General features: G+C 42.5%; 1 protein-coding gene and 1 pseudogene across 7 annotated transcripts in view; both read right to left on the bottom strand.

The window, feature by feature from the left end:
* PAFAH2 (platelet activating factor acetylhydrolase 2) overlaps positions 1 to 21,780 on the bottom strand; it is a 30,015-nt gene that overhangs the window by 5,308 nt on the left and 2,927 nt on the right. Inside the window, exons 2-12 of one of the 7 annotated variants that reach the window (XM_025041368.1) lie at positions 19,718 to 19,795; positions 17,900 to 18,002; positions 16,100 to 16,240; positions 15,004 to 15,157; positions 14,126 to 14,222; positions 10,932 to 11,000; positions 10,419 to 10,560; positions 9,318 to 9,431; positions 6,242 to 6,333; positions 4,102 to 4,272; positions 1,900 to 2,054 (exon numbers count right to left, since the gene is read on the bottom strand). In XM_025041368.1, the coding sequence (XP_024897136.1) occupies positions 1,900 to 2,054; positions 4,102 to 4,272; positions 6,242 to 6,333; positions 9,318 to 9,431; positions 10,419 to 10,560; positions 10,932 to 11,000; positions 14,126 to 14,222; positions 15,004 to 15,157; positions 16,100 to 16,189 (1,084 nt within the window). In that variant the 5' untranslated portion in view covers positions 16,190 to 16,240; positions 17,900 to 18,002; positions 19,718 to 19,795. Of the gene's footprint in view, positions 1 to 1,899; positions 2,055 to 4,101; positions 4,273 to 6,241; positions 6,334 to 9,317; positions 9,432 to 10,418; positions 10,561 to 10,931; positions 11,001 to 14,125; positions 14,223 to 15,003; positions 15,158 to 15,587; positions 16,029 to 16,099; positions 16,241 to 17,899; positions 18,003 to 19,717; positions 19,796 to 21,780 lie in introns of those variants that run through there. The other 6 variants (XM_015598963.2, XM_015598964.2, XM_006924401.3 and 3 more) reach the window with 6 other exon arrangements.
* On the bottom strand, positions 18,631 to 18,749 carry LOC112473031 (annotated as a pseudogene).

Raw genomic sequence — 21,780 nt, 5'->3', positions numbered from 1 at the left:
TCATGTAAGATGAAATGAACAGACATAAATATAAAAATGCAAATTTAGGTTAAAAAAAGTCAATACATTCATAACAGGACAGATATATTCTAAAAGCAAACTTAATCCAAACCAAATTTGTTGGGCACTTGCTGGAAATGTTAACACACTCAGGTCATCCAACCAGAAGTCTGACGTCCACAGCACAGAGGCCACAGTCCTGCTGTACCAGCCACTGGTCAGACCATACCCAGCACATCGTGTTCAAGTCAGGGTACCACACGTGAAAAGGCACCCCGACAAGCAGTGCATCCAAAGGTGATAATAAATGGCAACATGGGGAACTTGGGGGAATAGGTGGAAGTACCATGGACATTTAGCTTAATGAACAGAAAATTCAGAGAGTACACCATAGGTTACTTCAAATATCTGAAGAGCAGCCATGTGCAAGGGGTCTGAGGCCTCTGCGGGGATAACCAGGGCAAGTAGGGAGGAGTATCAGATCTCGGTCTTAGGTTAGAGTTAGGTAAAACCTTAGAAATCCAGGCCAGCCTGGCTCTCTTGTGAAGGAAATTGCCCTACGCACAGCACCTGATGAGGGATCAGCCTTGTGCAGATAATTGTAGCCTATTCCATTCTCATTAGATCAGAAAGGGATATCTGATCAAGAGAGCTCCAGGCCTAGGTTGGGCAGTGGCCTATAACGTGCTTTGGCAGGTAAAGACGAGCTGAAAAAATTAAGTTTGTCTTGGGAATCTGATCTAAGAAATCTAAGAAAATATGGCAGTGAACAGTGGGAGCTGAAGATGAAAGCATGCCACAAGGCGGAGAGAACAAACCCAGAATGCTTCATGCTGCCCGAAGCTATGAGGGAGCAAAACCTATGAATAAGCAGATGCTATCGGCAAGAGGAAAAATACAGAGTAGAAAGAAGAAAAATGCAAAGAGAAACAGATGTCGTAAGAGGAAGAGACAGAGACACGAAGCCCATGACAGAGACAGAGAAGTCGGCCCCGGGAGCCACGTTGGCTCGTATGTCTTTTCTCTTTCACCCTGGCAAGATGTACTTTCATAAACAAACCCCACTTTTTTCTTGAGGTTTGTTTGTGAAGGCTTCTAGTCCTTGTAATCAAAAAAGCCTAATTAGATTATCAACTCTTAAAACCATTAAGAGTGGCAGGGGCTCTCTACACTGCTTGACCGTGTGGCAGGGAAGATATAAGAGGATATCTCCTATGGGTAGGAGGCTGGACCAAAGATCTTTAGAGCAGGGGTCCCCAACTCCCAGGCTACAGACCAGTACTGGTCCATGGCCTATTAGGAACAGGCCGCAGAGCAGGAGATGAGCCAAGGGAAAGTAAGCAAAGTTTCATCTGTATTTGCAGCTGCTCCCCAATGCTAGCTCCACCTCAGTTCATCGGGCATTAGATTCTCGTAGGAACACTGTCCCTGGTGCCAAAAATGTTGAAAACCGCTGCTCTAGAGGCCTTGCCATTTAGCAGGACTGTGGTTTATGACATTAGTCATAATCCTTCCAGGGTTTTTTTTAAATCACTTCTACAAATTTAGCCCATTTATCATCAATAACCTCCTCCACAATATAGATAAGGTGAGGGATACTGAGTTAGGACAGAAACAGTGGAATAGAGAGATGAATGTTCCATTTACAGCAAGGAAACCAAGGCTCAGAAAAGTTAAATGACAAGGCCGACCAAGGTCATTCGGGTAGTAAGAGACAGAATCAGGATCTCCAAACTTCCAGGTAAGTGTTCTTTCCATAATTCTATGCAACTTTCTCCTTCACTCAGGTTTTCCTTTTACCATAAATCTCCCTGATCTCAGACATGTCAGTACAGACCACTGTGCAGGGAAATCTAAGGCATCCCACAGCTGCCCCACAAGCCCCAGTTCTCTCCTTACCAAGGTGCTTCTGCAGGAAGGCCAACATGGCCCGCACCACAATCTCCTGACCTTCATAGGGATCCAAGCTCCCACGGATTTCAAAGGAGAAAAATTTGCTGATACAGTGACCAGTCAGAAAAGCTAAGTCAGTTTGACTCCAATGAACAGAACCACTAGAAGAAAAGAAAAACAAACAGCTGGTAGAAGTCTGGAGGCTAGGGCATACAAATATTTATTTGTTAAGCGTCTATAACCTGCAAGGTACTTTACGTGCATTATCTCAATTTTCACAACAGTCTTGAAAGGGAAGTATTTTCCCTTTGACAGAATCAGAGGAGAGAAATGATCTGCCCAAGGTCACACATCTAGTCAGGGAGGGAATTAGGATGTGAATACAGGTGTGCCTGGCCTCAAAGCTGCCTCAACTCCTAGACCATGATGCCTGACAGTGCAGGGAATGGCTGAGTTAGCTGGAGTGGGGACAGCGGCAAGACTGCAAGGTCTGCAGCACCTCCCATTCCTGTTATTATAAACTGTTACACCATGGCTTTTGCCTAGCGACTTCTAAATATTCACAAAATATATCAGTTCCTTTCTTCAGAACGGTGCCATAAAGTAAACAGGAAAAAGGAATTGCATTTAAGTAATCAGAAAAATGAGGGCAAGGACTTGTAAAAGAGGGTTTCTGGACTAGAATTTAAGTCCTCTGACATCAACTATATTTAATTCAGAGGCGAGATTCTCGGTAGGTTAACCTTGGGCTAAATTACTTATAACTAAATTTACTAGTCAATTCAATGAGGGAAGGGAAGTCTACACACTAAATTTTGTTTGAAAGCATGCAGAAAAGCTGCCTCTAAAATATATATTATTAAAATAAAATAAAATATATATTTCTAAGGCACATGAAAAAGTATAAAGAATAATATAATGGATACTTGAGTGTCCAGCACTCAGTTTAAGGACTAATACATTAGTCCTTACCAATAGTTAAATCCCTCTGTGTAACCTCTCCCAACTGCTCTCCTATCCCTTCCCTCCGGGGGTCACAATTATCCTGAATCTGACTGGCTTGGGGAAATTTTCAAGCAGTCTTCTGTTGCCATGAAATCAAAGTGAAATGGGAGGGCCCAGCCCCAAGGAAGAGAGCAGGGGCCAAGATGAGGAAGTGAAGAAGCTGCTGATACTGAGTGGACCTTCCAGGGCTGTGGATTTGACATTTCAATTGCCTGCCTGATTCCAAAGGTCTGTGGCATGCAGTTACTGGTTGTTTTGCTGAAATAAGACCTGGGACCCTTGAAGCACGTGTGCTGTTAAGCTCAAGCACAGGACACGTCAGGGAGCCTTCAGCCCTGCACTGGAGCTCTAGGCCACTTCCCATGTACAGTATATTTCTTAAAGTCACTCAAAAATTTGCTGTGAGGGTGGCTCCACAGTGTAGTGGTTAGCACGTCTACTTTATATGCAGGTCCTGGGTTCACACCCCAGGTGGAGCCACAGACCATACCTCGGATGTGCCAGGCCCCGGGTGAGCCAGGCCCCAGGCCCACGCCACAAGCCTGTAGGAGACGTCCCACCTTCAGAGATCCCCTTCTTAAGGGGAAATGGCAACAGCCATAGGTCAGGGGTAGAAGTATGTGTGTGGGGGTTGGAGGCGGGGCTGAATTAAAGAGGGGGGAAAATTTTTTTTTTAAATTTCTGTGAAAAATGGCTTCTGAAATAAAAACTATCTGATAGTGCTGGTGATGGAAGAGAATGTGGGTTCTCTTAGCCAGAATATAGAAGGTTTATGGAAGATATCTGAATTTAGGTATTCATGAAGGTCTCTAACAACTTATCTTGTGACTGTCAAAAGTCCAACATACCCACACTCTTCAAAAGACCCAATAAAATTCCTAAATGAAGTGAGAGATCTCTAGAGTCCATCCAGACCCACGGCTCTTCCTCTCCGACATACAATCCCATAATACCCTTTTCCCAGAAAGCAATAGATAAATCCTGTCACAAAGTCATATAAACTACCAAAGAAATCACTATAGATGGAGCTAACTGGAAGATAGATACGAAATTCTAAAGAAATTAAGATTTTGAAATTCAGGATGCATTCAGGTATTCTATTAATAAGTAGAACTTCTGGATAATCCAAAAGTAATTAAGGGAGCCATGGCTGTGTAAAAAATAGAGAGGACACTGGTGCTCCTGACCTTGGAGTTTACTCACAGGACAGTTATGATCCTGGACTGTTCATGATGGAGACATATCTTCTTCATCAAGTTAACACTCTCTGTTTTCTGGAACTTCTCAGCATTGATGAAGAATATAGGGCCTCGGGCATTTGGGTAAAAGTCACATTCCAGAGGAAACATCCAAGCATCCAGAGCCACAGCACACCTGGAACAGGACCAGACATCTGCAACTACCATAAGAAACCCAAGCAAGAGCAATTATGGTAATGGAGGCATAGTTCTCACCTCCACTGGAGTGAAGGCTCAAAAAGCCCAGAAAGGGGTACCAAGGCCCACGCCCTTCGGTTAAGATCCGGATAGAGATCACTTTTACCTATCGCCAAAGATCCTTCTAGATTTTAAACTCACTGAGGGCAAGGATCAGACCTTCTTTTCTTGGATCTACTCTCAGGCAGCTGACTTTGATTACACAGAATGGCATTTCATTCATTTAATCATTCATTCTTTCAACATTCATTAAGTATTGAACTTAGCCCTGTGCTGTGGATACAGAAATAAATGATAGTTCTTGCTCTCGAGGAACTCCCAGTCTAGACGGGGAAATAGTACAGACAAGGTAACAAACTATAGCTTAGACCCCTGACTACACAAGTTGCTATGTGAGCTCAAAGCCTACATGGCAGAGGTCAGAAAAAGCCCTGGCCAGTTTGTCAAGCAGTAATCTTGACAAGAGCAAAACTAGGGCCCTAAAATATGCCTTCCTCTGCCCCAAATGCTCCTCTAGTCTTACCCATCTCAGTAAAGAACAATCATCTTCCACTCGAATGATGATACACAAATGAAAAACTTTGATTCCTCTTTCTTTCACTTCATACATCATGTAATCCTGAAAATTCTAAAACATATCCTGACTCCATTCACTTCTCCATCTCACTACCTCCATTCTAATACGAATCCCTCATCTCTAACCCTGACTATGAAGTAGCCTGCCTCTAACTAGCCTCCTTGTTTTCAGTCTTGTCCTGCTACTATCCACTCTTCATACAGTAGCCAGAGGGATCTTTTTAAATGTAAATAAGATTTTTTTTTCTCTGCTTAAAATCCTTCATTAGCTTCCCACCATACTTAGAATAAAATCTAACTTCTTTATTCTGGTCAAAAGGCCCTGTGACCTGGCTCATGTTTATCTCTTTGATCATATCTTGAATCTCTTCCTCCTCACTCACTATGCTACTCCCACACTGACCCAGCAAGCTTCTTTCAACCTCAGGGCTTTTGCATTAGCTGTTCTCTCTGCCTAGAATGATCTTGCCCTATACTTTTTGAAAAATTAGTTTCAAGTATACAGTACATTGGTTAGACATTAATATAGCTTGTAAAATAGTCCCCCTAATTGCTCCTTCTCTCCTCTGGTTTTCTACCTAGTCAATATATTAATGCTGACTGCATTCCCTATGCCGTGCTCCCCATTCCCATGACCATCTACCAACTACTAATTTTTACTTCTTTAACCCTTCACCCCATTCTCCCAGACTCTAACCCCCACCCCGGTCCATCACCAAATTGTCCACTATATTTGTGTGTGTGTTTTTGATTAATTTGTTCTTTTTGTTCCTTAGATTCTGCACATAAGTGAAATCATATGGTATTTATCTTTCTCTGTCTGACTTGTTTTGCTCAGCATAATAACCTCTAGGTCCCTCCCTGTTGTTGCAATGGTAGGATTTCATTGTTTTGATGGCTGAGTAATATTCCATTGTATCTATGAGCCATAACTTCTTTATCCAATCATCTGTTGATGGGCATTTAGGTGGCTTCCATATCTTGGCTATTGTAAATTGTGTTCCCTTACACTTTTATATGGTTGGCTTCTTTGCCTTTGAGCCTTGGCTTATGTCACCTTCTCAAAGAGCCTCCGGATACTCTAGCATATTGGCCTATTTTATTTTCTTCATTGCACTTGAGTGCTGGGATTTGGTTATCTGTTAGTTTGTTTACTAGTCTGTTTCCTCCACAATAACATAATTCCATGAAATCAGAGACCTTGTTTTATTGTTCACCACTGAATCTCCAGCCCCCACAACAGTGCCTAGAACATAATACTTGTGTAACAAATACTTGGTGGATGAATGAATGGTGTGTGAAGCTAACAGCAGCACTACTGAGAAACTCACCGAAATTGAGTCTCCTTGGCCAAAGCCAGAATAGCTGTCGCCCCTCCAAATGAATGTCCTATCACAGCCACGCAGTTCATGTTGATGCTGCCCTGAGGGAAGCGGAGAACTTAGCCAAGGCAGAAACGCAGGGGTGCTTATTTTAGGAATTCTTCAGGGGCAAGAAGAAGAAATGGGGAGACAATGATGCAGAACCACAATTCAGTGCGTGAGCCCCCCACACCACACTACTGACCACTGGCAAGTGGCCTGTCAGGCAATCCCTGGACTGAACAGCTTTCTGTAAGCAGGCATTCTGAAAACCATGTTTTTCATCTTTATTTTTGTAATCTTACCACTTACAATATCTGGATTGGAGTAGACATTCAAAAATCAGTCTAAGAGTACATTAAAAGTGAGAACAGTCCATCCTTAAGATCCTTGTCTTAAAACCACTACAACGGGATGACACATGCACCAAGTCCAGGAGAGAATGGGGCAGTTCCTGCTGCCTGTCCACTGCTCTGAAGCAAGGTCTGCTCATACAAAAACCAACTCAGGTTCCACTTCCTCTGGATCTCTGTCCTTTTATCCAGCAGAGAATGAGTGTGCTCGCTTTAACATGCTCTCAGCATATCTATTTCTGGTTGTCCCTAGAAGCCTTCAGGCTACAGTTATATAAAAAGTTACTGCAGCTGCCAATGAGGGACTTGGGAAAACTCTCTAGGTTTTTCTGCCTGGCCTCTGCCCTGAACCCTTGCTCTCCCTAATTTCTATCGCAAGGCTTTGTATCTAAATCCTCCCCCTTTGCTCAGTGCCTCAGGATCAGCAACTTGGTCGGTAGCCTCTTCAGGTATTTTTTATGTTGATATACTCATTAACTCTAAAATCAGGAATATATAGAGAAGTCTCCCACCTGCCACATTCCCCTTTCACATAGTTGCCCACTCCCTGCCTCTAAACAGGTAAGTTTCTTATGTGTCTTCGCAGAACCTACTTATGCATACGCAGGTAAACATGAATATATACTTGCCCCTTTTTTACACAAGTGATATTGTTTCTTACTTTTTGCATACTAGTACATAAAGTGCTTCCTTTTTTACAGTTACATTTGATTTCACCAATAATACAGACAGCTAGTGATCAAATCTGTTTCTCTTCTTCCTGGACACAAGCTAGACCATTTCCCAGCAGTTAGATGTGGCCTTATGACTGAGTTCTACCTAACAGAATGTGAGTGAAAGTAAAATCTCCACTTCCAGGCTTGGTCCATACAAACTTTTGTACAAACCTCCATGCCCTTTCCCATTCCTGGCTTAATGTACATAGTGAAGCTGGGTTTCACAAGTGGGAGAGGGTAGAGCTAGAATATAAAAAGAGCCTGGATCTGAGTCAACTCTTGCACAGGAGTACCCATTTGGGATTTTATATGGGAGAGACATAAATTTCTATCGTGTTAAGCCACTGAGATTTGGGGCTTATGTGTTACAGCAGTTAACGTTACCCAAACGAATACATCCACTGTTTCATAATCTATTAAACTAGTTCCTTTACTGGTGAACAGTTAGGGTATTATCAATCGTTTGCTATTACAAACAACACTAGAATGATTACCTCATATGTACATCATGTTGTATGTGCGCAGGTATGTGTAGAATAAATTCCCAGAACTGGAAACTGTTGGGTCAAGAAATGTGTGCATTTGTATTGTGAATGGCTATTGCCAAACTGCCCTGCATGGGGCAATCTGTACTCTCACCTCTTAACTAATGCAACTGCACTGTAGCCTGCCATGCCCCAGTGCCTGTCTCAGGCTCACAGGCCTGCAGGCCTACTTCAGTGCCTGGGGACCCTCCTTATCTGATTGACAGACACACTCCAAATAGCTGGTAAAGCACTCTAGATTTCTAGTTCTGCCTTATCTACTGGCCATCTAGGCAGATGCTTCTCCCTGGATGACTTTACGGAGCCTTTGAAAGATATTTTCTAAAGAGGCTCTGGAGTACACAGCATAGGCTTTGGGATCGAAAAGCTCCAATTTATATTTTAACTCTACCACTTCCTTAGCTGCGTAACCTTGGGTAGGTACTTAGCCTCTTTGATCTTTGGTTTCATTCTATGTAAAGATAATGCTTACTGCATACATTTGTGTGAGGAGCTTTGACGTCGTAAGTACTCTTAAAGCAATAATTGTTATTTTATATATATTTGCTAAATGAAGAAAAAGGCCAAAAAATAGCTTGTATTAAATAACATTATTGTTTTTAAAAAATACATGCATATGTTATACATTTTTTAAAAACTGTAAGGATAAACATCAAAATGTTGAAATTTTTTTCCTTTTTCTTCATGCTTTTGTGTGATTTCCTAATTCTCCAAATAGAGTCTGAGCTCCTTTTAAAATGAAGGGGAGAAAGACTGGGTGGGGAAGGAAAATGTACCTAACAGGCACCAAACTGCCAGGGCAGTTTCTATCTTCCTGGGTGTTCTTGGAGTTCCCTTGAAGGAAGGAATGAGCCTACAAGGAACACAGGTTTTTTTGCTGCTCAATAGCCCTTCCTTTGGGAAAAAGACCATCTCTCCCTCACCCATGTAGCCCTATGGGGATGTTAGGTTCCCCTGACCCAGAAGTGGGTGTGTAATCTAAGCAAGCCAATCAGACTACCCTGCCCCTCTGGCACAGTGATTGGTCCAGAAGGGGCATGTGACCCAAGCAGGACCACCCCTTTCCCAGATTAGTGGAAGCTGAGTCTCTCTTTCAAATCTAGAGTAGGGCTAAAATGTAGGCTTGGGCTGCCAGCTAATACTTTTCATGCCTAATGAAGAGGTTCTGGTGAGAATGAAGTCCATATCTATAGAATGGAAATGGGCAAGAAGGAAGAGGAGTGCCAGAGCTTTGATAACAATGTTTAAGCTACTGGGTCTAACTACATTAGCTTAAAGCCGGTCTGCCTTTGGTCGTCCTAATTACTTGAGCCAATAAATTCTCTTTTGGTGTAAGCTAGTGAGTTAGGTAGGTTCCTGTTATGTGTAACCAAGAAAGTCCTAATGAATACATGAGCTCCAGAATACATGGTCATACCAGTTGTTGTCATACCTTCAAAGTCATCAGATCCAACCCACCAGGCAAGATGTTGGGGACGGTCTTCCCAGCCGTGATCTCTTGCAGGATCCTCAATACCCGTGTGCACTCATTTGCCCGCTGATGTACCTGGAACAGAGACAGTCTCCGTGGGAGCTGGAATATTGCACAAACATGCAGCGAGAATCTCGCTTCCCTACAGAGCCAAAGAAGAATGCAGGGGTAGTTTGCTCACCCACATCTCAGCGAAAACTGTGGACCTCACATGCTAAGAAAGGCTCAGCTCCCTCTCAGCAGCTCACATAACCATCACCTAACGAACGGTACAATAGAGTCAGCCCTGCTATTCACTACTTACCTACCCATGGGATTGTCAAGAGGCCCGAACAAGACAACATATATGAAAGCGTTTTGAAAACAAAAGGAAATAAGGGTGCTCTTAGTATCAATCCAGTACTGGATTCTACTTGCCCTTTCATAGCACATATCTACTGTTTTTGTCTGCCTAGCACTTACCCGCCCCACTTCTCCTGTTAATCCTGCCTTTGAGGGTTACCCTCCACCCTGCAAAAAAAAAAAAAAATCTAACAATGTATTTCTAATGGGAACTTCCCATTTTGGTACCTTTTCCCTAGGAGTCTCTCTCCAGGATTTGTCATATTATAGCTTGGGGCAGGGGTGGGGGCCTAGGGGAGCAACCCCAAAACAGTTCTATTCTTTCAGATGGTAATGTCAAATATATGTAACCTTAGAGTTGTCAAGAGCTGTGGTTCTAACCTCATTAAGCCAGTTTGCTGATGAGACCAACCAGCAGAAGAAACAGGTGAGAGTGAAAAACAAGTCCTGGCAACATCTGAGTTGATTCCAGTGGCCCTGCCCTTCCTCCAGTCTGCTTATATAAGCCTATCAATTCTTTTGGCCTAACAAGCTTAAGTTGGGTTTCTGCCGCTTGCAATTATAAGATTTTTGATTAATACCCTATTTCTCCCTACAGATGTGGCAAGCTCATACTCACTGAGATTTCAAGAGAGAATGTTAGATAAAAACCTCCTTAATGACTGTAGTATAGGGGGGAAAGGCTTAGTAACAACCTCTCTTCAAATAGCACAAGCCTACCTGGGAATTACGAACATGGAATTCCTGCTCCCCTTCCTCAAGTTGACGGTAGGGGATCCATTCCTCCTCCAGTGGCTCATTAGTGGGCTGGTTCTCCTCTGGGGCCTGCTTGTAGAAATAGGTGCTCGCAGCTGACCCATCTCTGAAATACACATTCCACCAGAGAGAAACCAGAAGACACTTGAGGTAATTTCTGCCCTTTACCAAATCATCCTTTTCAGCCAAGACACTCTGGATCTCCCTCAGCTGATGGGGAAAACGATCTGGGGCCATGCATAGGAAAGTAAAAAAACATAGATTTCGGAGACTAACCTGGGTTTGAACCCCAATTCAGCTAGTTACTTAACATCTTTGAATCTTGGTTTTCTCACCTTTAAAATGGGTAGTATAATATTTGCCTTATGTAGTTGTGGTGAGGATTAGAAATAATGTATCGATAGAGGACTAGCCTATATCCTCGCCTAAGGCAAACACCCAATCCATAAGCAGTTAATTATGACTGTCATCTCTCACCTGTGCTCTATAACTGCCACCACAAAGCCATGGGAGGCCAGCTCCACGCAGAAGGCTGAATATGCCGTCCTAGAGATTCAAGGAAGAACAGAGAAAAATGATCAGAAGAATGGCCCACCCTTAGCCCCCATTCCAACCATGCTCTGCTAGTGGCCATCTCAAAAGATTGAACGGCGAAAGTTTCATTTGTAGAAGGTGCTTTCTCCAGCTAGAATACCCCAGCTCTCACCAAGACTCCAAGTGTTCTCCTCTAGGATGCATGGGCAAATCAATCCATGATGTTCTCCAATCCCATACAAATATCGACTCATCTCCACAACCCACCCCCCAATACAGTTTGGCTACTTCAACAACTGCATTTCTATTGTCTATATATTGTATGTTTCCCAAAGTAGTTATAAGTACCTCAAGGATAGGAACTCCGGCTATTTCTCTAAAATGCAAATATGCATCTGTGATTTAGCATGTGGATTTTTTTTGTCTGTTCTCCAACTTCCCAGAAAAAAAAAAAAAAAATAGAAATATGGCAGACACTGCTAACTGCCTACTCCAAACACCCTTTTCCCTTCTTCCTTAATAACAAAATCTGATTTTCAGCTGAATCCTATCATGCCATCAAAAGATGACATTTCCCAGCCTCCCCTGCAGCCAGGTTTGTCTGTGTGATTTTTCTAACCCAGCAATAAAAATATAATGCTACCCTCATAAATAATTTAAAATTTTCTAGTAAATATATTTTTAAAAGTAAAAAGAAAGGGTGGAATTAACTTTAATAATATATTAAACCCAATGTAGCCAAATCATGATCATTTCAACATATAGTAAAAATTTTAATTAATGTAATATTTTATTACTTTTTTTTTAAAGTATGAAGTCTTTGAAATCCAGTGTGTATTTTATACTTACAGCACATCTCAGTTTGGACCAGCCATATTTCAAATGTTCAATAGTCACAGGTGGCTAAAAGCTACTATAATGGACAGAGTAGTGCTCCTCAATGAAATGCAAACAGTTGTGTTAATACAGAACTTTCAGAAAATCTCTTTAAAAAGGAAAGTGCTTCCTTCCTGGAATGTGGATGCAATGGCTAGAGCTAAAGCAGCCACCCTGGGTCAAGAGATATGACCTTAGAAATGGAAGCTACCCATGGCAGAGCAAGATTATAAAAGAAGTCTGCTCCTCTGATAACTTTGTAGAATTACCACATCAGCTCTGTCTACCTCTAGCTTTCTTTTATCTGAGAAAGAAATAAACTTTATGTTGTTTAGGTCACTATTATTTGGCATTTTTCTGTTAAATACAACATCCCTGAATCCAAATTGATTCAGGAAGGTCATTTTCTTGTTTCCTTTCATCTTCTCCCACTTCTCCCGAGGAGGCAATGAACTTGACTTAAAAGCCAGAGAAATTTCTGATCTCTCTCTAGTTCAAACTCGCCTTGCTAGCCTCATCTCCACATCAACTCAGCACTTCCTGCTGTGGGCTATACGTGAGTCCACATTCAGGCTTCTCTAGTGGATGCAAATTCCTTGTTTTGTTTATCTCTGTATGTCCCACCTTCCTCTCATACCAAGGGGCTGGCACAGAGCAGGTACTCAACAGATATTTTCTGAATGAATAAAAACCTAGCAAAACATAGCCCTTGTATTCATTCAATAAATATTTATTGGCAAATAACCACTTTGCAGGTACCATCCTAAGCACTGAGAGAGAGAGAAGACAGACGTGGTCTCTGCCTTCATGGAGCTTACAATCTAGTAGGAAAGACAGACATTAGAGAATAATCGCACAACTAGTTAATTTATTACAATTATGTTAAGTACTGAGAAGTACAGATTATCTTATGAAAGCAAATTTCTGGAAAACTTAACCTAATATAATGTAGGGGTCAGGATGGGTATCCCTAAGAAAGTGACATCCAAACTAAGACCTTAAAGGTAATTTGAAATTAGCTAGGCAAAACAGGAAGCAGAGGAAAAGGAAGAGAAAAGAAGAGCAAGTATTCAAGGCAAAGGGAATATCCACAAAGCACAGCACAGATGAAACCCCGAGGTAATACTTATTGAACTGAAAGGTTAGTTTGTCTCGGGAGCTGGAGTGGAGCAAGTTGCAAGAAACAGGGCTAGAAACTTGTCTTGGACCTGCCTCCAGGGAAGACCATAAAAAGAGTTGAATTAAGTTCAAAGGGCTATTAAAAAGTTTTAAGTAGGGAAGTAACATTCATTCATTCAACAAATAGTTATTGAGCACCTCCCAACTGCCAGGCACTGTTCTAGATGCTGGAATGGCAAGATCGCATTTGGTTTTAAAACAGATCTCCCTGGATACAGTGTGCATAATAGTTTGGGAGGTAGAGAGGCAATAGATGCTTTTAAGATGTGTAACACTCTGGGACATAAACTAGACTTATACGTTGAAGAATAAACACAGAGAACATTCAAAAGTTTAAATAGGGCATATGTACTATAGTTATGAAGCTAAAAAAGTACACCGAAGTGTTGAAATCAGAATTCGTGGGAAGAATTCTGACTGAATACTGATTTATAAAACTTAGGCCAAGGTCTCCCAAAGTCTTGTAAAAGAGATCTTACAGTCACTATCCCTTGTTTCTCCACATAGAAATGAAGAGAACTGCATGTGTGTACACCTATTGGTGCCAGTCTAAAGGAATCTTCAAAAACTGCACTGTGGGAGCACCATCCCCACTTGACAGATGATGAAATCCAGGCTCAGCAAGTTCTACAACTGTCCCAAGCTCACACAGAGCACAGGTGGTATGGCCAAGATTTACATGTGAGGCTGCAAGCTGCACAAGGGCAGGGAGTGAGCCTTTTATTCACCACTATGTCAGCACCACAGGCAGAGTTACCCTTCCATATGTTGAATAAATAACTCTCTGACTATAAAGCTCAAGCTCCTTCTAATACTTCTGGACTGTTATATAGGAAGAAAGCTACAAGTGTTTATTTATATAAATGCTGGAACATGAGAAGCAAAGGATGTGAAGCCTGCTGAAGGTTCCAGCAGGTGACAGGAGCTTGGGAAAGGCCTTAGAGAGGTGGACCCAATGCTATGGAATAAAGCAGATGGTAGGTAAGACAGCTGGCAGATGGAAATGTCTATTTCTCTGCCTTTCAAGAATAAGACTTAGCAGCTGTCACCAGGCAAAGAATATAAGGGATAGAAGCTCTTACCTGAAGCCTCCCAGGCCATGGGAGAAGATGATCAAGGGGTATCCAGAGTCCTTTGTCTTAAAGGGACCATTCCAGCTAACAGGCAGGCGACAAGACCCTAGTAAAGACATGGGCTATAGAATCTCTGACTGCTCCAAAGCTGTAATCCCTAGGGCACCCTGGGCATAGCCATGATGGGAACATGTGTCCCTCTTGTCTGGAGGACCACATCCGCCCCTGAGCAACCCAGGGAAGTCAATCACCTGTTCCTAACCCTTTTCTTCCCTAGAAAGCATGAACACAATAGAAAATGGGAAGCTAAATCCAAATGGGAAGTTCTGAACAACTAGGGAAGTGCCAAGGCAGTGGGTAGAGTTCCTAATGGTAGAGCATTTGGGGAAAGTGGATGATTTAATGTGACCCTACCCAGAAGAACTGGAGGGAGAACTGCAAGAGACAGTAAGCTCTTTGGCAGTTAAGAATGTTTCTCTGATCTACACAATAGCTGACACAGAGTGGGAATTATACATGCTAAATAAATGAAGAATAGCCATCATTTAACGAATACATTCTCTTATCCCAAACAATGGACTGGAGGCTTTGCATACATCCCAGACTTCAAACCTGCAAGGGTAGGTATTCAGGCAGGTTACGTAACTTGCCCAAGCTCTACGGCTAGTAAATGATAAAGTCTGGATTAGAACCCAGGGCAATCTAACTCCTTAATGAAAGCTCTTATATAATTCTCTCCCAACTCTCCACACCATGCTAGCTAACGGATGCCCCACTACAAAAGAGCTGGACAATGCAAGCTTTAAGGTACTGTGTCTACCCGGGGATCTCCTAGGAACATAACCAAGAATCTGGGAAAGCATCTGAGGGGTGAGGCCAGCTCTTACCCAAAGCATGGTTGAACAGTAAATGCCACCAGCAGTTATTAAACTGCAGGGAATTGGCCAGATCAATGCAGTACTTATAGCGGGGAATCCACAAGGGCTGCTCCATGGTCTCCCCTGTCTCCTGGCACGGGTAGAAGAGTCGAAAGAAGCTCCCCTGTACGAAAGAAGAGAGCAGCTGAGCAGAGCAAGAAGCCCAAGCACTGCCAGACTTCTCAACAGACACACTCAGCAGGTGTTTGGGGCACCAACAAAACACCAAAATGGGAAAACTTTAGTTTCAACTCATATACCTGAATTTTATATTCAGAAAATCCAGAAAGAAGCAATTTTATTTTTAGCATACATATAAGGCTTATGCTATTTCAATATCCAACTGTATTTTTAATTATGACTGAGAAGCACCAAAATATTTTCAGTGCTTGGGACAGTGAAAGATTTAAATCTGTCCCTGAGCCCAGGCCTGGAAGAGTGGCAGGAGGGATCAGCCTTCATGCTGAATGGGATGGCATTAGGGCGTCACTTCCAGGCTGGCCCTTGGGAAGCAGGAACACACTCATTTTACACAGGAGTAGGTGAGAGGTTACCAGGAAGTATATGCCTCTCGCAAGGGAGAGGGAAGTCCAAGGTCCCAGCACAGAAAAATGTAGGAACTGATGGAGAAAAAATCTGGAACCAAAACAGGAGAGGAAAATAAATGAAGACAGGAGATGAGAAAAAGGAGACTGTCTTCCTATCCAGGTTGGGAAGTCAAAGGCCTACGGCTCTTCCTCTCACACACTCAGATTAGTGTGAGACTGAAAACCTTTCCAGGGTCAGGCATCTGCTCTCAAGATATAGATCTGAGAGCTGCCTTTGAAGCCAGAGCCCTCCTTTCCTCCTAGCTGGAAAAAGAACCCATCATCTCTAGTGAGAGGTTTCTAACTGGAACGAGAAAGAAAAAGGTCAGAGAAGACAGGCTTAGGAGCTCTATGATCAAATCCAGACCAGCTCTAACTCAGTTTCTCTCACCTGAAAGTGCACCATCAGACTGGCTATCAATGTCAGGGTACAGGCAGCAGCAGTGGAGATGTGCAGGAACAAAGCTGGAGATACTTACTTGGAGACTCTGGCCCTCCATCACATCCCCACAGCCCACGAGGTGGGGTCCTGTGACAGGTGGAAAGCGCAAGGACTGGTTGACCCCCATTTCAACACCGGTTGGACTGAATGATGACGAGCAGCGTGCTGATCTTGACAGCTGGAGAGTGGAACACAGAACGGCTTCTTGCTGGTTCCCTCTTAGCTTCCTATTGCTTACACATGTCATCTGCCACCCTGTCCACCCCTCCTCGTCATCCTGTCTTCTCTGCCAGTGACTCATTCAATTTTCCATATCATGTGCTTTTGCCAAGGTTTAGGGGCTGCTTGGGGGATGAGACAGGTATGAAGAGCAGAGAGCGCTTCCATGCTCCTCAAAACCCACTGATAAGTGTTTACTCAGCAGCTTTTCTGTGCTCAGCACAGCAGTAACTGCTGCAGAGACTATAACACAGACCTTGTCTTCATGAAGCAAAGAGAAATAACTACTTAGACCTATTATTTATTCTGTGTCAGCATTAAACTAAGATCTTCACATACATTATATCATTTCATCCCCTCCACCACCACCTAAGGAAGGTACTATCTTAGAGGTGAAGACATTAAGGTAGAAAGAGGTTGAATAACTTTCCCAAGTCACATTGCTTAACGGTGGCAAAACCCAAGCCTGTCTAATCCAGATCTGAGCTCTCAACACTTACTGATCCTTCTCATGAGGAGACTCAGTTATACAGTTGTCCTTTAAACACCAAGGGTTTAAACTGCACAGGTTCATTTATACATGAATTTTTTTTCTCAATAAATATACAGTCAGCCCTCCATATAACTGGGTTTTGTATCCTCAGATTCAACCTACAGTGGATCAAAAAAACTGTATTTTCGAATCGTGCTTGGGAATTTGCAGCTGCGGAGGGCCAACTGTATGCACTGTTCTATGCCACTTTATAAAAGAGACTTGAGCATCTGTGGAGCTTGATGCCCTTGGGAGTCCTGGAACCAGCCCATGCAGATACCAAGGCTCAACTGTAGTTAAGTTTTGGGGAAGTCAAAAGTTATGCATGGATTTTTGACTGCAGGAGGGGACGGCACCTCTAACCCCTGTGTTGTTCAAGGGTCAACCGTATAATTACAAAATCATTGACCTAAACTATTAACTATAAAGGTGCCGCTTATACTTGGGCCTTGAAACATGAGGAAGACTTAGAGACAGGGGAGAAGGAAAGCATTTCCAGACAGGACAGAGCAAAACAGGGAAGAGATAGGGAAGAGTATAATGAGGGCAGTAGATCAAACAGGAGCCTTCAACATGGCAGATGTAAATGGCTTCTGACTAGAAAAAATTCCTGTAACTTGGCTGCTTCCTATATTGGAGCTAATGCCATTGCTCTCTATCCTTCTTCAGTCTCATCACTATCGACACCACCGCCATCAGTACATTTACTCTGTGCCAGGAACTACACTAAGTGCTGTATGTGTATTATTTAACTGAATCCTTTCAACAGTCCTCTGCGATATGTATTGTTATCTCATCTTACTGATGAGAAAAATAATGCTTGATAAAGTCAGGTAATTAACCCAAGAACATAAGGCAAAGCCAGAATTTGGTCATGGGTAATGTGGCTGTTAACTGTGGAGAATGTGATCAAACTTCTCAATATTCAACTTCTCGATGTCCACTCTATCTCATCCTCTTACAAAATAGCTTTGTGATTTGGGTGTGGCAGACCCCTCTCTAACCTCTAGAGTTGGGCCTAAATTGACTTGAGCCAATCAGCCCATGGTTTCCTCTGGTCAGTAAATGGAAGAATGGGTACATTACCTAAGTTGGTCCAACCAGGGTAAAGCCCAGGACTTTGGTTTGATGGTTTAGTGTCCCGACCTGCAGGACCTAGTTATTGCGTAGAACCCGAGGAGGACCATACCTTGAAGAAAACATGGGCGGGAGAAAAGAATGGAGGCAAGACAGTGTTCTGATCAAGCCTCAAAATTTTATTCAGCAGCAAGAGTATTTATACAGGGCTAACAAAGGGGGGCAGGGCTAGCTGGGCAGGAGAGTATCTGTCACAGGCGCATTGGTTCTTAGCTGGTGGGGTGAGGAGTGGTAAGGGTTAGAGGGAGTGGGAGTGAAGGAGGGAACTGTAACTCTGGGCTGGGTTGACTGCTAGCGGGCTAACAAGATGCAGGATGCAGATAAGGCCTCGCCTAGTCACAAGATTCTTTGTTCTTAGTTTTGGCTTGGCTCCCAACAGTTTAGGATGGAAAAGTTATTTGTTTTGAACTATAGTGCTGTACAGATACAAAGCCTTGAACTGTTGCAGACATTTTGCTACCTTGAGGATGAAACTACCTATGGAGGACAGCAGAGGAATGGAGTCATACTTGTAAAGACATTAACAATCCCTAGATTAGACTATACCTGAAACCTGACTCACTCCTACTTTATAGTTACATGAGTCAACAATAAATCTCCTTTTTTGTTTAAAAAAAACTGAATGATCCATTGCTTGCATCAATATACTGAGTCCTGATGCCATGTTTTTTTTTTTTTAACACCTACAGCACCTGATCTGTCTAGGTGGTCTCCCATCTAAGTACTAACCAGGCCCGACACTGCTTAGCTTCCAAGATCAGAAGGGATCGGGCTTGTTCAGGGTAGCATGGCTGAAGACTGACGACACATTTTTAATCATCACATTTTTCTGTGTTAAGACACTCTGGAATGGATCAGAGAGTTCAAGTCAAAGCATATCTGGGCAAGAGACCTTAGAGATTATTTCCAATCCTCCCCACAATCACCTTTACCACCGCCCCCCCCACCAAGCCCACAATCCTCCCCGCTGGCCCAGTACACACAGGTACTTTACTGATGAAGAAATCAAGGTCCTAAGTGGTTAAGTAAGCAGCTCAAGGTCACAAGTGGAACTAATATTACACATAGATCTCCTGATTGCCAGTTGTCTGGTCCAGTGGAAAACCCCGAAGAACCAATAATCCTAATGTCATTCCATTTAACTGTGGAAGATTATAAACTATTTTCTTCCTACTACTAATGAAGATGTTTACTAATGAAGACATCCTCATTTTGTTTCTCTGCAGCAAATTTTAAAATAATCCCAATTCTTTTTAAGAAGCTAAGCTCCTAATGCAGTGAGGGGGTTGTTTAGCTAGAGTGAAGTTGAATGTGTGCTGCTTAGTTTCAGACCCTGACCTTTCTTTTCCCTTGTCATCAATGGCAGAAGACCTACGGCATGGGCACAAGACACATGTCACCCACATGACAACAAAGCAGCTGAAAGTTCTAATTGCCATAAAAAAAAACGTCAAACAAAATATCACAGGAGTTTTGAGAAGAAAGAGAGCTCTTTTAGCTTGGGAGTGGAGAGCAGGGGAAGATGGGAAGAGTTGGCTTTCGAGTAGAGGAAAGAGTGTGCACAAAGGCATAGAAGAAAGCATATGAGACAATGAGTAGTCACTAAAGGATGTCAGGTGAGAAAAGGACGGTGTGACCAGATTTGGAGGGCAGCAGCTCCTCAGGCACTAGGCTACGGAGTTGGAATCTGCTCTGGAAATGGGGTCATGGATACAAGAGAGATGAAGTCTGAAAAACGCCAGCTACTTTGCTGCCTAGCTTTCTTACCTTGGGCAAGTTATACGATCTCTCTATGACTGATTCCTCATCTGTACAATGGGAACACTATGCATCTTCGTAGGGTTGCTATGAAGATAAAATGAATTAATGCATTTAAAGCATCTAGTGTAGTACCTGGCTCTTAGGAAGTATCCAAGAAACATCTGTTGATTGAGTGAAAAGTATAAACGATAAAATTTAGCAACTGAATGGATTTGGGAAATCAAGGGAGAAGGAAGAGACAAAGATGAGTCAGGTTTCAGAATTGGGCGAACAGAATGTAAGCAGCTTCTTGTAGGAAGAGATTTTGGTCACACCCCACATGGAGAACAGTTCTTGGGATAAGAATCAGGATGACTGGATCTAAAAACAGCTAAATAGAAGGAGAACAGAACACTCTGGGAGTCCTGAAAAGTTCCTGGGAAGGTCATTAACTAAATTAAGTTTGGAAATAAATAAAAACTAAAGAAGCTAATTGGCCAAAGTGAGGCTAACATGAAAATAAATCTGTGTTCCTTGTACTCACACCAACTGATGCCAAGTAGGATGGGGAGATGGAAAATCCAATCAGACTTGTGAATTTTGCCTAAGAAACATCCACACAGAGCATTCAGTGTAATTTCTAATAAATGCCATGGAATTTTCCAAGGAAATCAGCCCAGGTATCTCGACCTTCTTTTGCTCACCTTATCTAAACAATTGATGGTGGTGCCTATCTAGAAGACTCTCCGCCCTTCAAAATCTGGCCCATGAAATCTCCAGTCCTCTCTCTGAAGCTTTCCCAAGTCTTTCCAACCTTCCCTCCTCTCAACTCCAAGCACTGTCTGCATCACCCACTCCCCAGGTAACCAATCATAGGCTTCCTTATGACATCTCTTAGATTTGTACCTACTCTAGCAGTTTTCAACCAGTGACTTGCCTGCAAGTGGCCCAAGGAGAATCTAGATCAGAGGTTCCTGAGCCTATCGTTGTAATCACCTGGGAAACTTCGGAAATACAGATTTTAGGGCCCCCATTTCCAGAGATCAGGTAATTTTTAAAAGCTTCCCAAGTGTTTCTGATTAGCAAGGTTTCAGAACCTCTGGTCCAGTCAACACAGGAGTTTTCTTTTACTTAGCCACATGCGCACGCAACATTTACTGAGTGTTCCATTCCACTATTTTCATATTAATGAAATGATAATGACTATGGTTTCACCTGGTTTAATCCCCATGGCCACCAGAAGCATATTCCTGCCAGTCACTAGGTTTAATGTAGTAGCCTGCATAAAACAGCTCTTAATAATCAATTTATCCAATAAATGCATTTAATTTTTTACACTTATGCTTTATCACTTCAGATATACTACAGAGGTAAAGACTTCTTTAAGTGTTTTATACTTCTTTGCAGACCAAACTGTCCTCATGCTATCCCTACACAATAGGGACCCAATAAATGTTCCTTTATTTGGCTTTGATTTAAACCCTCTCAATCCTTTAATCGCTGTCTTTTTGATCTAATAATAAAGCTATATGGTATAGTTGGGAAAGAAAGCCTCTGTTGAAGTCTGAATCCACCTCTGCCATTAAATGGCTGTATGATCTTGAGGAAATTCCTTAAGTTCTAAGCCTCTGATAATTTATCCACATGAGAGAAAAACAATCATTCATGAAGTTGCTGATGAAGATTAAATGAAATTATGTAAAACATCTGACATATAAAAGGCACGATAACCATAGGTGGTAGTTCTATTATTATAACTAGCTATATGACCTCTTTGAGCCTAAGTTCCTTACGTGTAAAATGGGGACATAAGTGAAATTTAAATAAGAAAATTGACATTGCCTAGGGCCTGGTACATTTTAAGTGCTCATAAAATGTTAAGAATTAACAAAGCTATGTCTCTCTTTTATCATACCCAACAAAGGTCTCTTTCATTTTTCCTGGATTAAACTCTTTAGCAAAATGGATTCTTTCCTCCCAGCCTTTTCAGGCCTGAGACATCCTACCAAAACCACAGTCACTAAATAGGCCCAGAAGAGCCCAGAGGAAAGGGTTAGGGCTTACACTGCAGCCGTCCATTTGTTTCCAGT

Source organism: Pteropus alecto, unplaced genomic scaffold, assembly GCF_000325575.1.
Source record: "Pteropus alecto unplaced genomic scaffold, ASM32557v1 scaffold39, whole genome shotgun sequence".
In the NCBI taxonomy this organism is placed as follows: Eukaryota; Metazoa; Chordata; class Mammalia; order Chiroptera; family Pteropodidae; genus Pteropus; species Pteropus alecto.
The sequence above is the reverse complement of the archived record's forward strand: the minus strand, read 5'-3'. Positions and strand labels throughout refer to the sequence as shown.